At 40.9% G+C, this 24,300-nt stretch overlaps 1 protein-coding gene across 3 annotated transcripts in view; it reads left to right on the top strand.

Moving 5' to 3' along the window:
* The first annotated feature begins 253 nt into the window (after positions 1-253).
* PIK3CG (phosphatidylinositol-4,5-bisphosphate 3-kinase catalytic subunit gamma) overlaps positions 254-24,300 on the top strand; it is a 35,949-nt gene continuing 11,902 nt past the window's right edge. The window contains exons 1-8 of one of the 3 annotated variants that reach the window (XM_068669777.1): positions 254-543; positions 6,775-8,790; positions 13,564-13,629; positions 13,728-13,953; positions 17,190-17,293; positions 18,942-19,088; positions 19,824-19,914; positions 23,904-24,034. In XM_068669777.1, the coding sequence (XP_068525878.1) occupies positions 6,787-8,790; positions 13,564-13,629; positions 13,728-13,953; positions 17,190-17,293; positions 18,942-19,088; positions 19,824-19,914; positions 23,904-24,034 (2,769 nt within the window). In that variant the 5' untranslated portion in view covers positions 254-543; positions 6,775-6,786. Of the gene's footprint in view, positions 544-605; positions 824-5,345; positions 5,514-6,774; positions 8,791-13,563; positions 13,630-13,727; positions 13,954-17,189; positions 17,294-18,941; positions 19,089-19,823; positions 19,915-23,903; positions 24,035-24,300 lie in introns of those variants that run through there. The other 2 variants (XM_068669774.1, XM_068669776.1) reach the window with 2 other exon arrangements.

The following is a 24,300-nucleotide window of genomic DNA, read 5'->3' as shown; positions in this document are numbered from 1 at the left end:
ATACAAATACTCAGCTCCTTCCAGAGCGGAGCAGGCAGCAGCCCAGGGAGTGAATGGGCTGTAGCGGAGTGCTGTTTGTTTGGGTTGGAAGCGGAGGGTTGGTTATGCCTGTGCTACAATTTGAGTCTTGGCTCTGGAAGGCGGATGAATTAATGCTCCTGCTGCGGGCAGCCTTGGCAGGGCCGTAGCTGGAGGACTGCGGTGTCCAGCTCAGAGCTGCGCCTTCCAAAACCCATGCGGCCCCTTTGGCAGGAGCCCAGGGGCAGGCTACGGGAATCACCAGGGGGCTGAGGAACACGACCAAAAGGCAGAGAGGCTGCGGGGCCTGGAGATAGCGGGCCAGCAGGACAGCAAGAATCCAGCGCCTTCAAACCAAAAGTAGATGGAAGAAAAAAAATAGGGTTAGGAGAAGTAAGAGGCTAATCCTGCACAAGTAGACATCTCATCAGCCAGCATGAAAGCCCTTCCAGAGGAGAAGGCCACGGAGCCCTGGAGCAGCCCACCATCAGCCGGGCTGTTCGGGGACAGCCCGGGCAGGTCCCGGTAAGGACCAAGCTGGTCCTCGGCTCGCTGTGACGGGACGGGACGGGACGGGGACCCCGCAGCGCCCGGGGCTGAAGCTGAGGCTGAAGCTGAGGGAGGCCGGGGCCGGGCCGAGCGGGGCGGGGAGGCCCCAGCGCCGGTTCCCTCTCCGTGTGATTGGCGGCGGCTGCGGAGCTGCCTCCCGCCGGCCATGGAGCCTCCCGCCCGGCCCCCGGCCCGCTCCGCTCCCCGCTGAGACCGAGGCACCTGCGCGGAGCCGGGCCGCGGCCCCGCCGCTGCGGTGAGTAGCTGCGGCCCGGGGGGCACCGCTGGACCCTACCCCGGGCCGGCCCAAGCCCTGCCCTGCCCGGCCGAGACTCGCAGGGCACCGGCGGGGGCTCGGTGCTCCGCGGCCCGGCCCTGCCCGGCCCCTGGAGGTGGCAGCGCCGGGGTTTGGAGGCGCCCCCCCCTCCCCCGGGGCGCACGGCGGCGGCCGCCATCTCAGGGCGGGGGCCGCGCTCCGCACGGGGCTGGGGGGAAGGTTGGAGGCAGGGGGTGCTGCAAGCGGCTGGAGCAGGCTGTGCCCGCCGGGATTCGGATCCTGAGTCAGCTCTGCTGCTCCTCAGGAAATATCCGTTTTGCCTCGTCTTGTGCCTGCCTAGCTCGTGTAGACCGTAAAATTTGCACTGACCCCCCAAAAAATGGCAGCAGGCGTCGCTTAGGGCGTTGTGGAGTTGGCTTTCAGTGTAAAAAATATCGGTAAAGATCGGTATTTGGAAAAAGGAGCACAACTTTAAAGGATAGGCTGTATCCTAACAGTCACTGCAGGAGCCATAGTTGCACTCTGTGTGTTTCCAGGCTCTGTGAAGCGCTGCTCTAAAGGTAGATCACCTGTCATGTGCACAGCCAGAACTCTGCCAAACGCCCTGCCCAAAATTTTGGGAACCAGCTGGAAGGTTTTGTTTGGTTTGGGGTATCTATCCCAAAGAGACACCTCTAGAAGAAACCAAAGTATGCAGAGGTTTGTGGTGAGGATAGGGGGGGTCCTGAAAATATTCACAGTCCTGGTAATATTGCAGTCTGCTCCGCTGCACAGCCTTCTGGCGGAGGTGTTGAGGTGTGTCAGCTGGGCAGGATACTTTCTGGTGAAGAACACGGCTATATTGGTGAAGTTTACTTGCTAATGGGAACCTGCATTGTTTTAGTTCCCTTGAAAGTCAGTAGCTGCTAGCGGATTTGACAAAAGAACTAAGCAGAACAGTGTTCGTGGTTGTTTTCGTATTTAATGTATTAGAGTGTGTTGTCTGTGTAGTTTGGGACCGCATCATAATACATACATTAGGGAGATAAATTTTACTCTTATCTAGCAAATGCAAAGCAGTCTCCTACAGAACAATGCTGGCAAGCAGATGTAGTTTGTTACTTGGAAACCTTCGGGTCATGTCATTTGTGCTTGCTTTTTTCTGCATTTATCTCGAAAGCTAGCTTTATCTGAAAGAGTGAATGTAAATGGGTTATTATTATATTTGCATAACGTGTGCATGAGGTAATTCTTGCTCTGATAGTGCCTATTTTCTTGTAGCTTATATTGTCTGGGAAGGAGTTAACACTAACATGAAAAGACTAATTTAAAATATGTTTTTCACATGGTGAATTAAACCAGAAGCAGAAACTAGTAAGAAACAAAAATCATTATAATAACTAGTAAAGAATAAACAACTAGTAAAAATCAAACACAATCTATTGATTTTTTTTACACTTGTTTTGGCAGCAGAATGTATGAAGTAACCACGATAATACCACATTGTCTTTTAAAAGCACCTTTCAACCAGTGTTCTCAAATCACTTCACAAGTTTACTCATGAATTTATCTCCTAATCCCGCTGTGAATGTTTCAGTCCCGGTTACCCTGACCAGTGCTGGTTCCATTCCCCTCCCTTCTTTTCCCTTCCTTGCCCTGCCACTCCTGCAAGTGTTGAGTAAGACCAAGGAACTGATCCAGCTGAAAGTTAACCAATTTTTTCTGTTGCTGCTGTGATCAGTTTGCTGAGCTGAGTGGTTAGATAGGACCATGATGGGAGATGAAGGTGAGCATGTTTGCTTTTCTTTGTTGCCTTTTACAGGCCCATCTCCTCCTGCTCCATTGCCCCCCATCAGGATTCACAAGCCAGTGGTGGGACACTTCTCCTGATACAGGGAAATTCAAAATTGCTGAGGCTTGCAAGAATTAGAAAAACAAGGGTTGATTTTTAAAATTTTTTTCGTGGTGGTGTTGCAATAGGCATATGCAAAAGTCAATACTGGAAGTAATGCTTTGGCACAACAAAGGTTTTGGGAAGTTATTTTAAAAGATTTTCAGTTATAAATGTTTTCTGATGTATATGAATGAGGAAATGCATTTGGGCCTTGCCCACACATGGATTAGCAAGAAATGGGTACAATTTTGGCGTCACTGTAAGAGTGGGGACACTTTTCTGTCTGTCATGGCAGAGACAGAGGTTAGAGATGGTCAACGGTCTGACAGGGGCAGAGGTTAGAGATGGTCATTGGTCCAAAAACTGCTTCTGAAGCTCATGAAGAGGGCTCAGAGCTGGACTGGGAATGGAGTTGGAAGTCTAGATTGGACTAGACATGGTAAATGAACGTGGAAGAAGAGCATCTTGTATGGGCAGTTGCACAAGCATCACACATTTTGCATTGTAGCTGATGCAGTTTGCTGGGGAATATCTGATTCTCCCACAGTATTGCTCTCCTGGACTTTTTAAGTGGATGAAAATGCCCAATAATTAGAGCAGTTGAGCAGCATGCAGGGTAATTCTCTGCTGCCTGAGGCAGAGGTGCTTCATTTGAAAGCATCTTGGTAGTCATGATCAATGGAGAAGAGCTAGGACAGCTTAGGAGGAGATGGAATATATCTGTATATGGCTTTGAAAAGTTTATCCTTATGTGCATATCACATGGTGGCAAAATTAGGACATTTTAAGCAGGCATGCTGTCCTAAGTCTGGCAGAAACCAATGAAACTGCAACGGGTCCAGGTTTCCTTGAAAGGTCAGCACAGGGACTGCTGGAATGAGGGCTATATGTGAGAAAACTATGTTGCCTGTCGGCATGAAAAGTCACACTGCTGACAGCTTATGCTTAAATGGAGAAACCTACATGAAATTCCTGACTATATTATGGGTTTTAGATATTATACTTCAAAATACAGACTCCGCAAGAGTGCTGCAACGTCAGGGAATGCCAAAACATAGGTTTTGCAAACACATTTCCCTCTTCAATACTGCTCCATTTCTTTTCCTACACCTCCAGCTCCTTTTCCTTTGCATTTCGTACTGGCTGCTCCTTCTCTTCCACCATCCTGGGTGCTGCTGTTGAGGCTGAAGGGTGAGTGCTCAAGTTTTCCAGCACCATGCACATTTTTTCAGTGGGGAGGAAAGTCGTGTGTAGTGTTGGGATCCTGCGGAGGCTGCAGCTGATGAGAGCTGATGGGCTGCACGTGTCCAAATGATGAGTTGTGGAGATGTTGTTGCCAGAACTGGTAGATCTCGTGGCAGTGGCAAAATGTCCAGGGCACCTTCACAAATTCCTTGAGAAATTTCAAAGACTGACTCTAAAAGCTAAAGGGAGCAGGGACAGGGTGTGTTTTCCCCAAACTCGCTTCCAGAAATATTGTAGAAAAGAAAATATAATCTGTAAAAAGAAATCAGTCTTAATTGCCAAGCAAAACAGTGCTAGGAGTAAGAAGAGTTATGTACTCTGGACAGTATTTTCCTTTCTTAACCTTGGCAAAGTGGTAATTTCAGAGGTTGTGCATGGCATGTTAGAGGCAGTAAGAGGCTATCAGATACTTTTTTTGCCAATACAGAGGGAGTTGTTTATTTTTTTTCTTTTTCTTTTTAGTAAGGGCGGTGTCTAATGAGATAAAAAGAAAGTGTATCTTAAAAAAAAAAAAAAAAAAAAGACACCATCACTTCACTGTTGCTAAAATACCTTTCAGTTGTCTTGTATTTTTTTCTTTTTCTTAAAGTCATCATTTCTGTAGCATGCATTTACTTATTGCTCTTCAAAATTGTCAGTATTTCCCTGGAAAAATCATAGGGAAAAGGGTAAGATTAGAGTTTTTTCTGTCTTTCCTTTCTGATTTGTAAATACTTTCCCAAATCCTTTCCTTTAGGGATTATTTTTGGCAAAGGAACAGCTCTTCAGGTTGCAGTTCATTACAAGAATTAAGGCTGAAAGTCCATAATTTAAATTCTTTCCAAACCTTAAGTCATCGTTTCCAATGGGTTTCACCGGGTGTTTGTAGTCATAACCGGGTAAGTTAAAGCACAAGGAGGGAGATTGCCCAGTGGTTCTGTCAGTGAGGCTGCCATGCAAGGTCCTTGGAATATACCAACTCCACGTGATGTTTGTACAAAGATTGGCTTAAAAACTGTAAATAATTTAAGTTGGGAGCCCTCAAAGGGCTACCACCATGCAAATAAAAATACGGAAACGTTGCAAATTGCTTTATTTTACCTAGTATGATTTATTCAACTCTTGTAATGTAGTTAGGTTCCCTAAAATATATTTTATCCTCACAGTATTTTAAAGAAGTTTTATTTAGATTCATCAGTTTTACCACCCACATTATTTTTAGCAGTCTGTGCCTGTGCTAAAGACAGGCTGTAAGCGTGTCTTGTATGCATGTGTGTTAAAATTAAATTGCTGTACGGCAAATGTATTTTTACTGTTGTAACAGGAAAAGCATTCTGACTTTTTTAAAAAATGAGCAATCGTATGTATAATCAACTTGGTTAAAACTTCCTTCCTGGTAAGTGCAGCACTTCCTTTGCATCTGGATAGGAGGGCGAGCAAGAAAAGCAGAACAGCTTAAACAAAGAATTTGTTGTGTGAATGATCTTCCTTTAAAAAAAAAAAAAAAAAAGGAACTTCAGAAATTAAACAAATGAGTCGTCTTCAGCAATTCAGCCTTTCTTTGATAAGCAGGTAATATTTCCTTGTGTTTTGTTAGTGATAAAGGTGGTGTCCACAGTTGTTTGCTTTCCGGGACTTGAAAAAATAATTTTAATTAGCACGTTATATTGTTTCAGTTTAAGATGTTTTTATCTTGTTCTGTTATCTGCTAGGGCATCGTTACGATGGCGTTTGAGTTCTTGCAGCAGTTAGAGGAAGGTTTTTTTGTAAAAAACATCTGAAAAAGATGTTCATGTATCACTGTAACTTAACTTTACTCAGCTCGTGTGAGTGCATCCGACCAACGCCGCCTTCCTCTCTCGGGCTCTTGGTGAATAACTTCCACTTTAATATTGATTAATGGAGATTAACGGCAAACATTTTTTATTTACTGAAAGCCAACATGGTAAACTACTGACATTCAAAATTGTTTTACAGCTGCTTTAGGTGTGATGGGATGTATAGGGTAATGAAATGTCATAGAACCATAGAATGGGGTGAGTTGGAAAGCACCTTAAAATCATCCAGTTCCAACCCCCAATTTAGGTGTTTTTTCTTCTGTAACAATGTAATAGCTTATACTGGAAGTCCTGGCTTTTAAAATGGTTGGGTGTTACCAGTCTGGTGAATTGATTTATTTTTAAAAAGCACATCGAAGGACGCTAGGTGTAAATTCAGATACATATTAAACAATTGTCTCAAGAACTAGACTTTTGAACCTTAAGGGATTTTTTGGGGTGTAAGTCCTTATTCCTCATTACTAAGAAGAGAGGCAGAGGAAAATGGGAGTAGGCTCACTTCTGTCCAGTCTGCAAATTAAGTCCTTGTTTTGTTCATTTCAGCCTTTCCTAGAGCTTGGTAGGACAGTGTTGTGCTCATAGTGTGTCTTTTGATTTCTATGAAAATCCACTTATGTTAATACCAACAACATCAAAACAGAAGAAGCAGCAGAAGAATCAATTTGATTAAAGAGAAGCAAAAGCAAGTCAGTATGGCAGAAATATACAGTCAGACCACTTAGTGAAATCTGGGAAGGCTGTTTAAAAACTCTTTTTTAATTACTTAATCATTGGGTTTTTTTGTTATATTTCGTTTTCGATTGAATACATTACATCTGGAGTGGTTTATATAAATCAAATTTTTATGGCCAGAAATTAAGGGGAAGAGGAAATCTAAAAAACACATAGCAGGGTTCGGACTGGCCCGTGATTTTAATTACGAAGAATTAAAAAAAAAAAAAAAGTAAAGAAAAATCTAGATGAGAAAATAACCGAATATTTCTATGTTTTGCTAGATTTCTTCTGGCATGGAGCTGGGGGATTATGAACAGCCTGTTGTTATGAGAGAGGAAAACAAACGAAGGAGGAGAAGAATGAAACCTTACTGTACATCGAGTAATTTGTCCTCAATGGAACTGATAGCCATTGAGTTCATTTTACCTACAAGCAATAAACATACTAAAATACCGGAAATGATGTTACTCGAAATAGCTGGAAACTGTACAGTCGAGCAAATGAAAGCACAGATTTGGATGCGTGCAATCGAGATGAGCCAAACCACAGACTTCTACCAGGCATTCACCCCGGATCAGTTCATTCTCCAGTATCAGAAGAAGGGGCAGTGGTATGAAATTTATGATAAGCATCAAGTATTACAGACCTTAGACTGCATACTGTACTGGAAAGTGTTACAGAAGAAGGTAGGCAAGATATACGTTGTCCAGAAACAAAAACCATCAGAGGAAGTTCAGGAATTTCAGCGGCAGCTTAACAATCTAATTGGTTATGATGTTACCGATGTGAGCAACGTGCATGATGATGAGCTAGAATTTACCCGCCGCAGATTAGTCACTCCACGAATGATAGAGGTAGCCTGTAGGGATCCTAAACTGTATGCGATGCACCCATGGACTACATCTAAGCCACTCCCAGAGTATTTGTTTAAGAAGATCACTAATAATAACATTTTCATAATCATACACAGAGGAACAACGAGCCAAAAAATTAAAGTGTCAATAGATGACACGCCAGATATGATTCTCCATAGCTTTTTCACAAAAATGGCGAAGAAGAAATCTTTGATGGATATTCCTGAAGACCACAGCGAATTGGATTTCGTTCTCAGGATTTGTGGCAGAGATGAGTACATTACTGGAGAGACACCGATCAAAGATTTTCACTGGATAAGACAATGCCTTAAGAACGGGGAGGAAATCCACCTGGTGTTAGACAACCCCCCCGACCCAAGCGAGGATGAGGTTCAGAAGGAGGAGTGGCCGTTGGTGGATGACTGTACAGGAGTTACAGGGTATCACGAACAATTGACAATAGACGGAAAAGATCACGAGAGGGTCTTCACTATCTCGTTGTGGGATTGTAACAGGAAATTTAGGGTGAAAATAATTGGCATTGACATTCCAGTTTTACCAAGAAATACTGATCTTACGGTGTTTGTTGAGGCTAACATTCAACACGGGCAACAGCTCCTTTCACAGAGGAGGACTTCCTCGAAGCCTTTTACCGAGGAGGTTCTGTGGAACATCTGGCTGGAGTTTGATATCAAGATCAAGGATCTGCCTAAGGGAGCACTCCTGAATCTTCAGATATACTGTGGTAAAGCGCAGGGGCTGTCCACAAAGACAAACCTTCAGTCTCATGACTCCCCCAACTCCGATTCGAAGTGCAAAACCCAGCTTCTCTATTATGTAAACCTTCTGCTGATAGATCACCGCTTCCTGCTACGAAGTGGGGAGTATGTGCTCCACATGTGGAAAATCCCAGGCAAGGGGGAAGAACAAGGAAGTATCAACGCAGACAAGCTCACATCGGCAACTAATCCAGATAAAGAAAACTCCATGGCTATCTCGATCGTGCTGGACAAGTACTGTCACCCAATTGCCTTGCCCAAGCACAGGATAACATCTGACTCCCAAGGGGACAGGACTCGAGCTGAAATGCCCAACCAGCTTCGCAAGCAACTTGAAGAGATCATCGCAACTGACCCACTTAACCCACTTTCTCCCGAGGACAAAGAACTGTTGTGGCACTTTAGATATGAAAGCATAAAGCACCCCAAGGCGTATCCTAAGCTGCTTAGCTCTGTCAAATGGGGACAACAAGAAATAGTGGCCAAAACGTACCAGTTGCTAGCTAAAAAGGAGGCGTGGGATCAAAGCACTTTAGATGTTGGACTCACAATGCAACTTCTGGACTGCAACTTTTCCGATGAAAATGTACGAGCAATGGCAGTTCAAAAACTGGAAAGTTTAGAAGATGATGACGTTCTTCATTATCTTCTGCAGCTTGTGCAGGTAAGGAGTATTTGCATTCTTGGTCTCTGGCTTCTGAGAATATTTGCATTACCACATAACCATTCCCATGCCTGCAAGTGGCCCTGGTTTTGAAGTCTTTGGTCTTTAATCAAAGCAGTGGTACTAACCAAATTAACCCAAAACATACCATCCACTTCCATCTTTTGTCTATGTTATTATTTTTGTAGCACTGTTGCCTCGTATCTAAAACAGTGTGTTTTTCTGAAAATTGTCAACATTGGCATATGTTGGGCGCAAATCCCAACTGTGCTGTCTCTAACCCTGGTCACGTCAGGTCTGAATCCCACAGCACTGACAAACTGTTGATCAGCTTTACCAATTTCTAGAGAGAAAGGAAGCAAAAGCAGATGTTAACACAGCGAAGGCACAAATAAAAAAACAGGTTGGATTTTAGGTCAAGAATGACAGTGTAGTTACGTAATGTGTGGCAATGGTCTTGGTCCGTTAAGGGGGACAAATTTATTTAGAAGGTTCTAAACAATTTTTACAGTAAATAAAAGGATGTTTTGTCTCCATACATAAAATTAATTCATTCTGGGAAGTTGCGTGAAAAAAACTGGTTTTAGTGGAAATGAATCACCACTGTATTTATTTGCAGTGCTTTGTGTGTGATCTGCTAGATGAAATGCCTGGAAAGTTTATAGCAGTTATCCAAGCAAACTGGTCAGTTTGTTTTCCGCAAAGTGGTGCTGGAGCTGGGCAGGCTGTCAGCAGCGAAGCCGTGTCTGATGGCTGATGAAAGGTGCAACCCCACAGCCCTTCGTGGTAAACGCATCCCCTGGAGCACGGCGACTCCGCAGGCTTCCCCGAGCTGACAGGTCTCTGGTTCGCATGGAAGGGCTGTCAGCCTGCAGAGCAGGAAATATATTTTATTTTTTTTTTCAGAGAATCGGAGGACAGAATTGGCATTTTAAAAAAAAAAAAAAAAAAAAAGGAAATGCTGCAGCCTGGGAACCTGTGGGATGGGGCTTTTAATTTATGTGTGCTCCGAGAGAGCCCTGGTTACTGCGAAAATGCAGTTTAGTTTCCAGACTTTGCTGCACATCAGTAATGCTTTAAACAAGTCTTTTTAGCCTTGTCTTCGCTTGTCTGAAGATTAGGCTCCCCAGGCAGAATTTATGCACTTATGCATTAACCAAAGGAACCGCGGTGGTTACCTCATTGGACCTCCCACGGAGCTGCTGCTATAAATACGCTTGGCTGCAAGGTTTGCAGTCTACGTGTGGCTCAGCAATTTTATTCGCTTTTGTAGCCAAATGAGGGGTTTGGGATGGTGGTTGGTTGATATCAAAGTGCCTAAGAGAAGGAGGGCGAAATAATCTTTTTTTTAATGTGTTTTTTAAATGATTTGCTTTCAGGAAATACAATTCTGGAGAGTTTTAAAGAGCATCTCTTTCTCTAACAGTAAATTAAATTAGTGTAGCATAAAGTCATAGTATTTTAACATTACAGTGCCATTTTCAGTAAGAAACGTATCATGAAATTAAAATACTGTCATCCCCAAGAGGGAAAAAATTACTAGTTCCCAACTTTCATCTCTCAGCTGCTCTCTCGTCTTTTCTTCCATAGCTAATTACAGAGCACAGGCCTTCAGCACCCTGCAGCAGAGCATTGATACCACAGCGTGTTTGAAAATCCATGCTTTTCAGAGAATGAATGAATGTTAGGCATTCCTCTGCTCTGATAGACACATCCAAAATGTCTTTTCTGAGAACAGTCATCGCTTTCCACATGCGTGCCTTTGTGAAAGCTTTATGGCTTATGTCACTGAGCACAGGATATTCCCATCCTACCTCCCAGCACAGCTAGAAATCGAACGTTTTATTTACCGACCAGCTTATCCCAGACAGAAGTAGCCATGCCCTAAATAAATCCACTGAACTCCCTGTAAAGGTCTGTGGTTCTCTGTGCAGTTGATGAAACGTGGTCAGGATAGTGAAAACAGAGCAAAATCCATTGAAAAACAAACACCAACAAAAAAAAAGATTGAGCTGCTTGTATATGGCAGTGAGTAAAGGTTTTCTGTTGGTGAACGAACAAGGCATTGACATGCAGGGACCTGATGAAGTGCCAGCAGACTTTTTTAGTGGCTACCTTTTATTATTGGTGTTCAAATGTTGGTAATTGCCTCTGTGAAGAAAAAAGAAAAGTTAGACTGACAAAATAATTATTTCTAAAAAACAAGCATAATAAGGATACTCATAGAATCATCATAGAATCATAGAATATCCTGAGTTGGAAGGGACCCTTAAGGATCATCAAGTCCAACTCTTGACACCGCACAGGTCTACCCAAGTTCAGACCATGTGACTAAGTGCACAGTCCAATCTCTTCTTAAATTCAGACAGGCTCGGTGCAGTGACCACTTCCCTGGGGAGCCTGTTCCAGTGTGCAACCACTCTCTCTGTGAAGAACCCCCTCCTGATGTCAAGTCTAAACTTCCCCTGCCTCAGCTTAACCCCGTTCCCGCGGGTCCTGTCGCTGGTGTTAATGGAGAAAAGGTCTCCTGCCTCTCGACACCCCCTTACGAGGAAGTTGTAGACTGCGATGAGGTCTCCCCTCAGCCTCCTCTTCTCCAGGCTGAACAAGCCCAGTGCCCTCAGCCGTTCCTCGTACGTCTTCCCCTCCAGGCCTTTCACCATCTTCGTAGCCCTCCTCTGGACACTCTCCAACAGTTTCATGTCCATGTTTTTAGTATTCTTTTATGTTAAAATACATTTGCAACTTGTGGAGGTCTTGTTTGGAAACAATGGCTGGTTGTTTGGCTGTGTTTCATTCTGAAGTTGTTTTTCAGGGATATGCAGGACAAACGTTCAGCAAAACATGTACCACAACGAGGTTTGTGATAGCCTGTCTTGGACCTGCAAGCAAATCCATTTGAATTTATGGAATGGTCATTGCTTTTGGGTGCCTTGTTGCAGTGAAAAGAGTTTTTTATAAAAAAAAACAACAACAACAACAACAAAAACTCATAGCCATAATCTTGCAGGCAAAGTAAAAGGTTGTATTTATCTTATAATCAATATATGCTTGTGAGCACCCATTATCTTTCCTAAATAAGATGTTATTGCTTGGGGAAATAAAACAGTATTGCAGAGATGGTCAAGACAGCTCTTGCAGAATTATGAGACTCTTGAAGGGCAAGTCTGGTGCTTGGCTTCCTTCAATGTCATTCAGCAGCTGGAAGGAACAAGGCTTCACAGCTTTTTATGGGTTGCTTCATTCTAGAGGGCTGACTGAAAAAGCTTGATTTTTTTTTTTTCTCTTGAATAAACCCACAAGAATATTTACATTTCAGAAATGGTGTTGATATTTTAATACTACTAATAAAAATACAGCTGCGTGCTGCGATACTTTTAAGAGCTCATAGGACCCTGTGACTGGTTTGATGAATTTTGTAGGCCTCTTGTGGTGCCTTGGTTGCTCCTTTGCAAGCTGTAGGGCAGAGTGGTCTTGAAAGAGCCATTATATTGTGTTGAATAGCTATCGCTAGAGGTTGGCATACTTTGATGCTTCTGAAAGCTGAGCATAGTGCACGCACCAGGCTCTCTGCACATCCCTTTGTCCTCAATCTCCCTGCTTCCTGGCTCGCTGTTTCCAGAACCTGACGCCATTCGCCAGCCACCTCTGTCCACATGAGGGATTTTGTGACTGTTCAGAGATTGTTTGCTTCTTATTTCCCTTTTCATGTCACGGGATATACATGCCTACCTTTCTTCCCCGTTAGCCTCAATCTGATCCTCCTTGGATCTCAACTCCTTCAATCAACAGGAAAGAAGCTGCTGGAAAACCCACTTGAAGTGGACAAGTTCCCCACCACAGCCCAGTGCCTGAACATGTGACAGGCCTCTTTTCTTTTTTTGTAGACACTTGGTTGTTGTGGTGAGGGTGAGAATAACAGTTTAAAAAAATAATAATCCAGTCCTGACACTTCAAAAAAGTTGTTGACTTCTTGTTTCCACCCTGTGTTGGCAGCAGCATTGAAATATCTGCGGGCTTGGGTGGAAGGGAGTGGCTGTTGGAAGAGAAAAAAGGTCTGTGCTCATGGAGTCATTAAAAAAAACCCAAACTCTGGTGAAGTCTTCCTCTTAGTTGTGCTCCATCAGAATAGGGCATGTATCAGAGCCTTCCTTCCATTTGGGGTTCGTTAGGGGCTGAAGGGCAGAGAGCCTGAGATCAGGTGCACTGAAAAGCTGCTCCTCCATCCTCTGCTGCTGCTGTTAGTGCTGGGGATCACAGCCACGAACCCTGGTGCCTGAGTCCTGAGGTGGTAGATTTAGTCAAAAAATGGTGCTTCCAAATTGAAATTTAATTAAAAAATGATTACAAACACATAATTTCATTCGGCAATAATCTTTTCAAGCATTCCCTGTGTCAGGCAGACTGCAGACTGTTCTCATTTTATTGGTTTTTGCTGTGGCCTGAAAATGGTGTTGGGTTGTTTCACTGGCATTCATGAGCTCAGATTGGTCTCACTGCTTAGCCAGCCCCTGCCTTGCTTTTATTTGTGCCATCAATAACAAATCTGAAAAGAACTTGTTGCAGATAGAAGGAGCTTGCTGAATGAAGCACGCGCAAACAAAGGCATTTATTTGTTCTTCAATGTTGTTTTCTCCAAAGGCCTGTTTTATTACAGTTTCTTCTCTTACATCAGTGTATTCTGTATGTCATCTGTAAAGTATTAAATGCAACTATAAAATGTAAGTGCCTTAAATATGTTACTAACATGTCTTCTCTGTTTGTGCTACTCAGGCTGTGAAATTTGAGCCGTATCATGACAGTGCATTAGCTAGATTTCTGCTAAAACGGGGTTTGAGGGTAAGTACTTTAAAATACAGCCAACTCATGCTACATTACTGGCAACATGTCAAGAAATTGTCACGTGTGCTAATTGTAATGTTTTACTTCACCTCTAGAACAAAAGAATCGGTCACTTCTTGTTTTGGTTTTTAAGAAGCGAGATTGCCCAGTCCATGCACTACCAGCAGAGATTTGCTGTGATCCTGGAAGCCTATCTTAGGGGCTGTGGAAAAGCAATGCTGCACGATTTCATGAAACAGGTTCAAGTAATTGAATTGCTGCATAAAGTCACAATGGAGATAAAATCGGTTTCTGCAGAAAAATACGATGTCACTTCTCAAGGTATGCACTAACAGGCGTTTCTACATTTGTAATAGTATTGTTTTTCCCTTTGAGTGTGAAAATATAGACATCAAATTGTACTGTTTATTAAAAAAAATCATGGATAGATGATGCTGTAGATATCTGTCTACACAGACAGTCAAAGGGTGCTGTTAGTACTTTTTATAAAATGCCAGTGTAAGTTGATAGTGATTGAACTAATAATACATTTGTTTGCTCTTTCCACCCCAAAAAGAAGGAATATTATTATTGTAGACCGTACATTTTCATGCTGCTTTAACTTATCTTCATGAACCTCATGCCATGCAACTGGGAGGTTAAGATCTTGTACATGTCCTTTAGTTCAATGCCAGCACTGGAAAAAGTACCAACCCAGGGCACAAACATTAACTGGAAATGAACACAAACAAGGACACTTGCCAAGAAACACAGCCTTATCCTAAGCAGTCACTCCAGCACCCTTGGCAAGACCATGGAAGAGTTGAGGACAGTCTCTGCTAGGTCACAAAGAAGCTGGTGGATCAGCCCTGAATCAGAGCACATCTTTGGTGCTTTGTGATGTGATGAATAGGAGTCCTGTGAGACACAAATGTGGTATTGTTGCTTTCAGTTCCTGTAAGCACTGCTGTGGAAACAGGGTTTTTTGTTTTGTTTTGTTTTACCGACTTCCTTAAAAGCTTTTTTGTCATTATTCCTGTTAGTTGCTTGGAGCTGGGACTAAGTGCACGAGACATATGACAATATTCAAATCCTAAAAGCAGTGGAGAGAGACCAGCTCCTCCCGTGTGTTCAGCCTAGTGTGTTCTAGGCCACAAAGTCCTTGGTTCAGAAAGTCATTCCTGCTCTGGTTACATGGAGGTGGCTGGGGTGGTGGTCAGGATGCAGATGTTCTTGCAGACCTTGTCTGGAGAAGTGAGGAGGCCTCTGAGGAGCTGCCTGTTGTACTTGCTGGTAGGAGAGATTGTTTGGGGTTGGAGATTCCTCTATCAAAACCATGGTATAAACACAGAGCATTGGGTACTGCCTTTGTTACTAAAATTGTTTGTCACTTGAAAAAGTCACTTTCTGAAATCACAAAGAAATTTAAAGGGAAATATGCATTTATTCTTCAATATATGTGGTATCAGTTACATTGCCACATAATGTGAATCACAAGACTTACTAAATGAATATGAAATATTCTTGGTAAACAGCATTTTAAATTTATCTAAAAGTGCTATATAATCTAAACACATTTGGTCAGATTCAAATGCTTCAGAAAGAAACTTACAGCCTTGCAGATGTACGTCTGTAGCAGCAGTGGTTTCCATAATGCATTATCTGTGAGGGGTATGTGGGAAAAGAAGAAAAGTTTCAGGAGAAAGCAATCACATTAACACCCACCAGATTTTGAAATTAAAGAATCTCTGTATTTAATCTACAGCAGAACAGTTAGAGAAGTCTTACATAATTGACATTTCCACTGAATAAGGCTTCCATTCAGACTGTCCTACTAATGACATATCTAGTTTAATTTATTCTCAGATTACTGAGGATATAATTTTTCCTATAGGCGTTCTATACTTCTTAATTTTTTTAAATGTATTTCCTAAGGTTTCTTGCTTAGCTTATTGCTTATTTGCCCTACCATTCCTAATACTCTTATTTATTTATATTTTAAGCCTGAATGCTTTAGACTGTTTCATTTCATTCTGTCATGCTGACTCCTCTAATTCTTGTATATATTTTTCTTCCTCTCATGCTTGTGGATTTTTTATATTTTTTTAATTTGCTTTTAGGTCTGTGGTACTCCAGTAGCAATCATGCCATCAAACTTTCACTTTTCATGTAATCTCTTTGTTTATACTTAAACATAACAAGTAATAATAAATAAGTTCTTAAGATCATAGTATTACCAGCTTAGATAGGATTGTCTGCTTTCATCACCACTGTATTAGATGATTTGTCTTCCAAGTATGTGCCTTTGCAGCTGTTTCTTTTCTTAAAATGCATAGTACTTTGTTCTTAAGCTAGGTCAACTTGGAAATTGTTTTAGCAAGTGCTTTTGCTTATGTTTTAAAATCAGCTAACGCCTAATTTTTACTATCAGCTCCTGTATCTTTGCTGTCAGATTTATTTTTTTTTAACCATTCACATCAATTGCCTGGCATTTCTAGATACTTCTTTTAGAAAAGCATTTAGAATAGGTTTCCCATGTATATTGTGTGAATTCTCTTTGCTTGACTTTCTTAAGTGGATGGCAGTTTTGTAATGTCATAATTTTGTATATATTAGGTATCCAGGTCCATGGCAAACTTTCTCGTTAAAATATTTCTTTGCTTTCTAATTTTTAGCACCAAAAGTTCTTGAACATGTGTATTTAGTCTCTGTTGTGTAGGTTCATTATTTTTTCTTTAGAGTAGCATTCAGGTATTTCTCCTAACAAAGGGTAATATCCAATGTCTTGCTTATATTGCTCAGGCCTCTTAGCTGAGATGAGCAGAGTGCATCACGTATGGTATTATGCACACTGCTTCAAGCTAAAGACTCAAAAGCTTGAGGTTTTATGAATAAAGAGATTGAGTTTATATGTAAACATAAAAAAAAACTTGTATTTTTAAAATAAGCTGCAAATTTTCTTCTTCCTGGAATGTGAGGTTAACAAGGCTGCAACAGGAAACCTTGGATGGTAAATTCAGTATCTCTGTAGTTGAATGCCTTATGGTTATAGTACACAATGCTCCAAGAATTCAAAAGCCGTGAGTCTGGCTGTAAGTGCAATGAGATAGGTCAAAATAATGGAAAATGCTGGGTGCTTTTAGTTGCTTCTTCCTTCTGAGCCTTTGAAGTAGATGTATCGATTTTTCCTTGGCAGTTATAAGGTCAAAATATATTTTTGTGTGTTGTACTGTGTTGTTTTGCTCTTTTTAAATGAAGAGTGACATTTTAATGTAATCTCCTAAACCCTAGAGATAGTCTTCAGAAGAACACCAAGCACTGTGTAGTACTTTCAACACCGTGTAGAGGGCTCATGATTTGTGAGATGCTTGAAGACTTTAGCATTAAGTGTCTGAAACAGCTCCATTCGTAAAGCAAGTTTTCCTTCATTCTTCAAATGAGAACATCCTTGAGGAAAGCAATTTAAAACTAAATGGGGACTCTCTTAGCTAAATCGTGATGCTTAACAAGTTTGATATGCTATAACTTTTTTCCTTCCAACTTCTGATTTCAATAACTTTTCTTACTTGCAATTGCAGTTATTGCACAGCTTAGACAGAAGCTTGAAAAACTACAGAGCAGCAAACTTCCAGAAAGTTTTAGAGTCCCATATGATCCTGGGCTACGAGCAGGAGCCCTAGTGGTAAGTAGTACAAATTCTTTTTTGAAAAAGAATCTCCTATTTGCAAGTATGTTTCATTTGGTAAAAATTTTTGCATGAAATATGATGATACCCCGCAAGTCAGTCAGTAGGGTACTCATTTGGGTAACTGATATTATTTCTCCATATCTGTCCATGTTTCTGCTAACTAAACATGTGCCTTGGTGCACAGGCTACAGCCTAGTCTATCTTCAGACCGAAAGAGCTGACACCTCCCAGCTGGGCACAACAGAGGTACTGTGAGAACAGAAGTCAATTCAAACATTATTTACTCAAGAATATAAAATTTCTGACTTCTTCAAAATCTTAGTTTAAATATCATCATTTTTTATACTTTTTTTAACATTTAGACTTCATTGATTTAACATTTTAATAAAAAATAGACTTCAAAATAAAACATATTTCAGGGTTTTCTAGTTTTCCTTCACAACAGGAAGCGTGCAGCCCTACCAGGACCTTCCTAGATACAGGAAGCAATTAATTTACAAAGGAAAGTAGTTATGCCCAAAAATAGATGGGCTACAGCCTTTCATTTTTTTTTCTTCAAACTGTATGAGCAGACACATTTGATACAATGAGCTACGTTGTATCTCATTTTAATTTCTTCTTCATTCTAGCAAGTGTTACTTGTTCATAAGCTTAAAATCCTCTTAGCCTGAAATTTGAACATTCTAAACCAGATATGAGGAGCAAAATCAGTGTTTCTAGTACATTCGAAGATAAGCATTTTTTTCTTAAAAAAAATAATTGTAAAAACTGTTTTCTTTCAAACTGCAAGCTCAGAACCTCAATCTACAAAACACAAATATTCCAAAATACTCTTTTTCTGGCATTAATTCGGTCAGCTCTCAAATACTAGCGTGCAAATGCTTTTTTAGATGCCTAGATCTAGATTTAGATCCTAGATTTTAGATGCCTTTACTGTACATGGTTGTGTTCCAACAAAGACCTAGGAATTCCAGAATGGAAAGTGTTAATACTACTCTTTCATGTTAGACATAATTAGTTGAGAAAACATTTGAAATTATGTAATTTCTGTAGTTTCATTGTTGAACTTCTCAAGATTAAAAATCTAGCAAAGCTAAATGAGTGTTTATTCTGTTATTTTATGAATTATTATGTTAAATTACTTTCACAAGTGCCATTTTCCACATGAATTTGACTGAATGATTTGCTTAGGAAATTGAATTAAATCAAGCACTCTGGAATAACCGAGGTGACTAGAAGTCATGAGGGTAGATGATGTGGCAAATCGCATTGGACAACTATTATTTTCCTGGTTTGCAAAGCAGCTCTCAGAGTGCTGTTGGGAAGTTCAATATTTGCCAATTATGTCAGAAGCTTTTATTCCTGGTTCAAAAGTTCTTTCTGTCCGAAGCAGATTTACAAGTTAAATCCAGTTTCAGAGAGTCAGGGCATGCCTTTCCCTTTATCATGGAGGGTGTTAAAAGCTTTGCAGGTTCAGGAGGTTTTCGGTGGCAGCTGAGTACCATTCTTTACATGTCATTTCGGCATGTTTCGTGTGGTATAACAGGTTGAAGGCTTGTGAACTACTCTGTAGCTGACGTATGAAAAGGTTAGCTGTGTTATGCTGGAGTACAATGCCTAGCAATAAATGTGTCTTTCACAGATAGAAAAATGTAAAGTGATGGCATCTAAGAAGAAGCCCCTGTGGCTTGAGTTTAAATGTGCAGATCCAACCGCTCTATCGAATGAAACCATAGGCATCATCTTCAAACACGGAGATGACCTCCGCCAGGACATGCTTATTTTACAGGTATGATAGCTAAAATGCTGTGTTATAGCTGTAAAGTGAATAATGTGAATGTTTAACTGTTGTTTTACTTGTCAGAAATGTACACATTTTCTTTACTGTCCACATGAAATAGGAGGCTGTCTTTCATTTTTTAAGCTGTATGAGAAGCTGATATTAAAACTGGATCTTCTTTTTGTACTACAGTGTTTTATGTTACTGCTACCCTGTTTTTTCCTGCCATATGCCATCCATACTCCACATTTTAGTGTTCTAGAGAAGGAATCTGTTATTTAGTGCAAGATGGCCTGGTTTCCAAAGAGTTTCTATGATTTATTTATGCAATGGGTGAAGTTACAAATGAAAAAGAAATTGGCAGGTACCATTGCTGCAGTAATATTTCATCGATTGTTCTGACAAACTGGCTTGTTAGCACTTTTGGTAGTATTTATGGGGGAAAATGGGTGTACTTACTAATGTGTTCAATCTCATATCATGTAGAAATCACACAAGGTACTTATTAATACTTTATAAAACACCAGAGAGAGCCTGAGCACAGGACAGGATAGGAAATATTAATCCGGGTTCTGTAAGTGATAATCTTAAATGGCTGAATGCTTTCTGTGTTTATCTCTCAAGCAGCAAAAGACAAGTAAGCTCAGCCCTGTCTCAGACGTATGGGTGGTATTATTTCTGTGAGTAATAAATAATGCCCAAACAACTTGAAATAACTTAGTGTATGCATTTTGTTTTTACTAGATTCTTCGAATTATGGAATCCATTTGGGAAGCAGAATCCTTGGACCTCTGTTTGCTACCGTATGGCTGTATTTCTACAGGGAACAAAATAGGTATGAGATCATGCTTACTGTAATTAGAAATTTAATATCATTTGTTCATACTTGGTATGAAGAAGTGGTGAAAGTGAATGACTTATTCCAGATGTTTTTTAATGTATTAATAAGAACAAAACAGAGAAAAGGATTAAAATAACAAAACATCTGTGTTTTTTCCTGACCTAAAACTTCATACCTTGTACTACATAAAAGCAACAACATTAGTTAACAGGCTGTTCAGTCAATAGTCCTCATTGGGCATTAGATCATCTGTTTTCTAGAATTTATGCTGGGAGAAATCAACGAGATGCTTTTGAAGCTTCCAGGAGGACCATGTGATGGTGTGTAGAGCAGCTTGATTAGCTTGGGAAAAGTCCATTTACACCCAGAAATGCCAAACTGATTTATAATTTGTACTTTCTGATGGCTCCAAGCTGACTCACTGTGATTGAGTTTGCATATATTATGTATCCTAGCACATCCACTTTGTACAGTTTCCTAGTACCCAGATAATACAGAATTGTTTGTAGAGTTAATTTTACTGACCAGTTCATGAACAACTGGCTGGAGGAAAAACCTCCTTGATGTAGAAAAATCAGCCATGTCCAAATGAAGCTTTGGTGCTGAAAAGAACACTTTGGCAGGTATAAACCATGCATCAGTGAGACGGATTAACAAGTACTGCTCTGCCATTTACTCAAAGCCTGGACATGTGTAAAAATTATTAAGGTTGTTAACTCCTGTCATCTGTGTGGTTAGCAGTATGATAGTAACTGCGTGGATAGATAAAGTAATGATAATATAAATACTGCCACATATCTCCCGTCATCTCCAGCTTTTTACTTCTATTTTCTTTCTACAATATATTTTGCTTTATGGATTGAAGAATGATGAACTGAGTTGCAATAAAATTAAGAATTCTTTTTAATAAATACCTGCAATATACTTCCTCTCTAAAATACATTGCCACATCAAATTTTTATCATCTTTTCTTTTGGCTTCAAGATTTCTCAGCAATGCAGAGAACCCAGTCTTGCTGATAAAATAATCAGTTGCATGACACACAAGAGTTTCCTTAATATAAGTGTTTTAAACCTAAATAAATCATATTGGTAGAATTCTAATAAAGGAAATGGAACACGATATATCAAAATCCTAACTGCACTTTGACTGTAAATACAGGAGTTGTGTTGTTTTTGGGTTTTTTACCCTTATGTAGGTTATAAAAAAACAACTATTTTCTTTTAGACAGATTTCAGGATTTTGTTTAATTTTATTTAAAATCATCTTAAGGCAATGTAACATATTGAAATAATTGGGGAAAATGCAGGAATTCTGCTAGTGACCATAGCATTCTCATATCCAACTTAGAGACTTCAGGTTTCTTTCATGAATTCTTAATTGACTCCCCATTCTTTGGTTTTTGATTAGGAAATAATTGTTAGTTTTCCTACTTGCATGGTGGAGATGTAAGAATTTAGCACCCCCCCAGCACCACAGTAGGGGCATGGTTAATCACATAAAGGCTTCTGTTCCTTTTGCTGAGAATACCTGCAGCCTAAATTAGTAATACCCAAGCTGGGGCGCTTTGATGTAGAGCTTATGCGTGTTTGGAACACAGCCAAAGAGTGGTGACATGCAAACATTTACTTCATGATACTCATTTGTGGTTTTCTTCCAAGCTGCTTCTTCCCTACCTCATAATATTTCCGTGAAACTTGGGGCATTCTCTGTGTATTTACACCAGGACAATACCACATTTTACACTGAGTATAAGAAAACAGCCGAGCGTCTTACAGATTTCCTGACACCTGGCTGGTATCCCCTACTGTATAGATCTTTCTCAGTCTGCTGGAGACATCTGCATTTAATGCAGTTTGCAGTGTAGGAAACATCTGCCCTCTCCACTGCTGCTGCCAAATAGACCTCAGGAGGAAGAACTTTCTCTTCTGTGTATCACCGGTAAAAGATCGTACCCTATTATCTCTCCCCTTGACGTTGCCATATGTTCCTGGCTCGGCAGAGCAATTATCACTACTTACTAAGCTGTATCACTGCCAAATTTAAAAAGTTCAAGCTGGCACATAATGTAAAAGTCACCTGCTTTAGTACCACAGATCCCTAGAAACTCTGTGGATTCCTCCCAGTTGAATGCAGCTCAGTTGAGACACTTTTTCCCAGTAACTGAAGCCTAAGACTAACCATACCTACAGAGAGACAGATCTGTATTTAGAGGGATTTGCCAGTAGAGATTTACTATTTCAGCATTTTATTTTTATTTTTACCTTGGTGCCTTTAAAGTATTTACTCAGGCAGAATAATCTCTACAACATTTTGTGTAGGTTTTGTATCAGTCTTTTGGCACTACAGTGAAGAATGATCAGTAAAAGGTTTCCGTGAGCATCTGTTTTAAAATCTGCAGGCTTTTCACACTGCTAATCAATACAGCTTTGCTGGGAGAACTTGAAAATGAAAATGAAAGCAGAAGATGCCTCCTGCAACAGCTCCCCTCCCCTGGAATCAAGAAGCTGTTGACCGGTAGAGGGAGATTTGTGAGCACAGAAGGGGGAAGCTTTCAACAGCTGGAATGTGATCTGGAGCTCACTGAGGAGGAAAACAGCTTGACAAGCACAAACCAAAATGCAGTTTTTTAATTTGGTGGTGGTGGTTTTTGGAGGTCATATTTCCACAATAGTTTAGTTACAAACAAAACCACGTCTTTTTCATGACAGAGGAAATACCACCAGGGGAGAATTTATCTATGCATAGAAGACAGAGGAGAATTCATCTATGCATGGAGCTGGAGATTACTATTCTTTTTTCTGTTACTGAAAAATTTGCACATAATTCACTACTTGCAGAAGAGTAGGACTATGAATAGGTAGAAATCTGTTTCAGATAGTCAAACTGAATCCAAATCAGAAACTGCTTTGAGTCACTTCTGAGAGGAAGGGATATTTCTGTTTGGTTACTTATCATTCAGCTGGAACTGAGGCCAGGCTTTTACCTATAAGACACTGTTGAACTTGAACTGGAGGAAGAAAATATATTTCCAGTTACCAAATAAATTCATCTGAAATCTGACCTTCCTTCATACAGGCATATAGAATATAAGAGGAGACCACATCTGCTGGTCTTGGCTACAGTGCAGCATTGCAATGTAGCCTCCCTTTCTTCTTTCTCTCTCTAGGGTACCCGATTTTTGTATGACTTGTTAGTATGAATGGTAAATTCCATGTTTCTACACATATTGCTGTGATGCACTGATTTGATTTTGTGAGGATCTGTTCAGTTTTGGGACTTTCACCCTTGTCTGCTGCTGACCCTCCCATGGCCAGTGGGAAAAAGACTGGTTGTTGGATTGTGTTTCTCTCCTGGTGAAGAGCAGTGTGTCCTTACTGACTTGTACCAACGTGTACGCACCTACAGCAAGAGTTTTCCACCAGCAACCCACTGGCACGCTGGTATTCCTGAACCTTTTTGTGTGTATGCACATGAAAGCTTAAATGGGATTTACTGTGGGAGGGCCCACAATAGCTCTATCTGCATCACTGCTCCTCTGGTATCACTTTTGTTTCCAGGCTACCCCAACGCTGTGGCTTCTCTTCAGCTCCTCAAATCAGTGAAGCTGGGGAGAAGCTTTTCAGCAAGTGGGTGGTACCCGGGCTCCTGCAGCGTATCAGGACAAGAGAGGTTTTTCCTCTGCTCAGGAAAAGCCTCGTGCAGCCTCATGTACACTCATTGCGTGGTTCTTTCCATTTTAAAAGGTTTTACATTCTCATGGAAGAGTTTAGGATGCCTGGGTAGTTCGGAGCTCTGGCAGGATTCAGCCGGGAGTGGGCAAGAACCACTGTTGCTTGTAAAATAAACAGCTGCTCACAAGTAATGAAATTATGCATAATGCATGGCATAAAAACTGCAGTTTAAAATATTATTTTGCATATTATATATGCTTTAATGTACATTTAATATAAACTCTGGCTTTTCTCCTTTGCTTTCTGTAGGAATGATTGAAATTGTGAAAGATGCTACAACAATTGCCAAAATTCAGCAGAGTACAGTTGGTAACACTGGCGCATTTAAGGATGAAATACTCAACCAGTGGCTGAAGGAAAGATGTGTCATTGAGGAGAAGGTGAGTTCTTTGAAATTTGAAATAGGGTGTTGTGGTTTAACCCTTCAGGAAGCTAAGCACAACAGAGCTATTTGCTTACTCTGCCCCACAGCAGGATGGAGGAGAGGATCAGGGGAAAAACACCTAAAACTTGTGTGATGAAATGAAGACAGTTTACTACCCAGCAACAACTAAAACATCGCTGTGCTGTCAACATTATTTTCCTCCTAAATCTGAAACATGGCACCGTACCAGCTCCTGTGAAGAAGATTAACTGTGCCCCAGCC

This window comes from Anas acuta, chromosome 1 (assembly GCF_963932015.1).
Source record: "Anas acuta chromosome 1, bAnaAcu1.1, whole genome shotgun sequence".
Classification (NCBI taxonomy): domain Eukaryota; kingdom Metazoa; phylum Chordata; class Aves; order Anseriformes; family Anatidae; genus Anas; species Anas acuta.
Note: the sequence above shows the minus strand (reverse complement) of the source record. Positions and strands in the feature narration are given on the sequence as shown.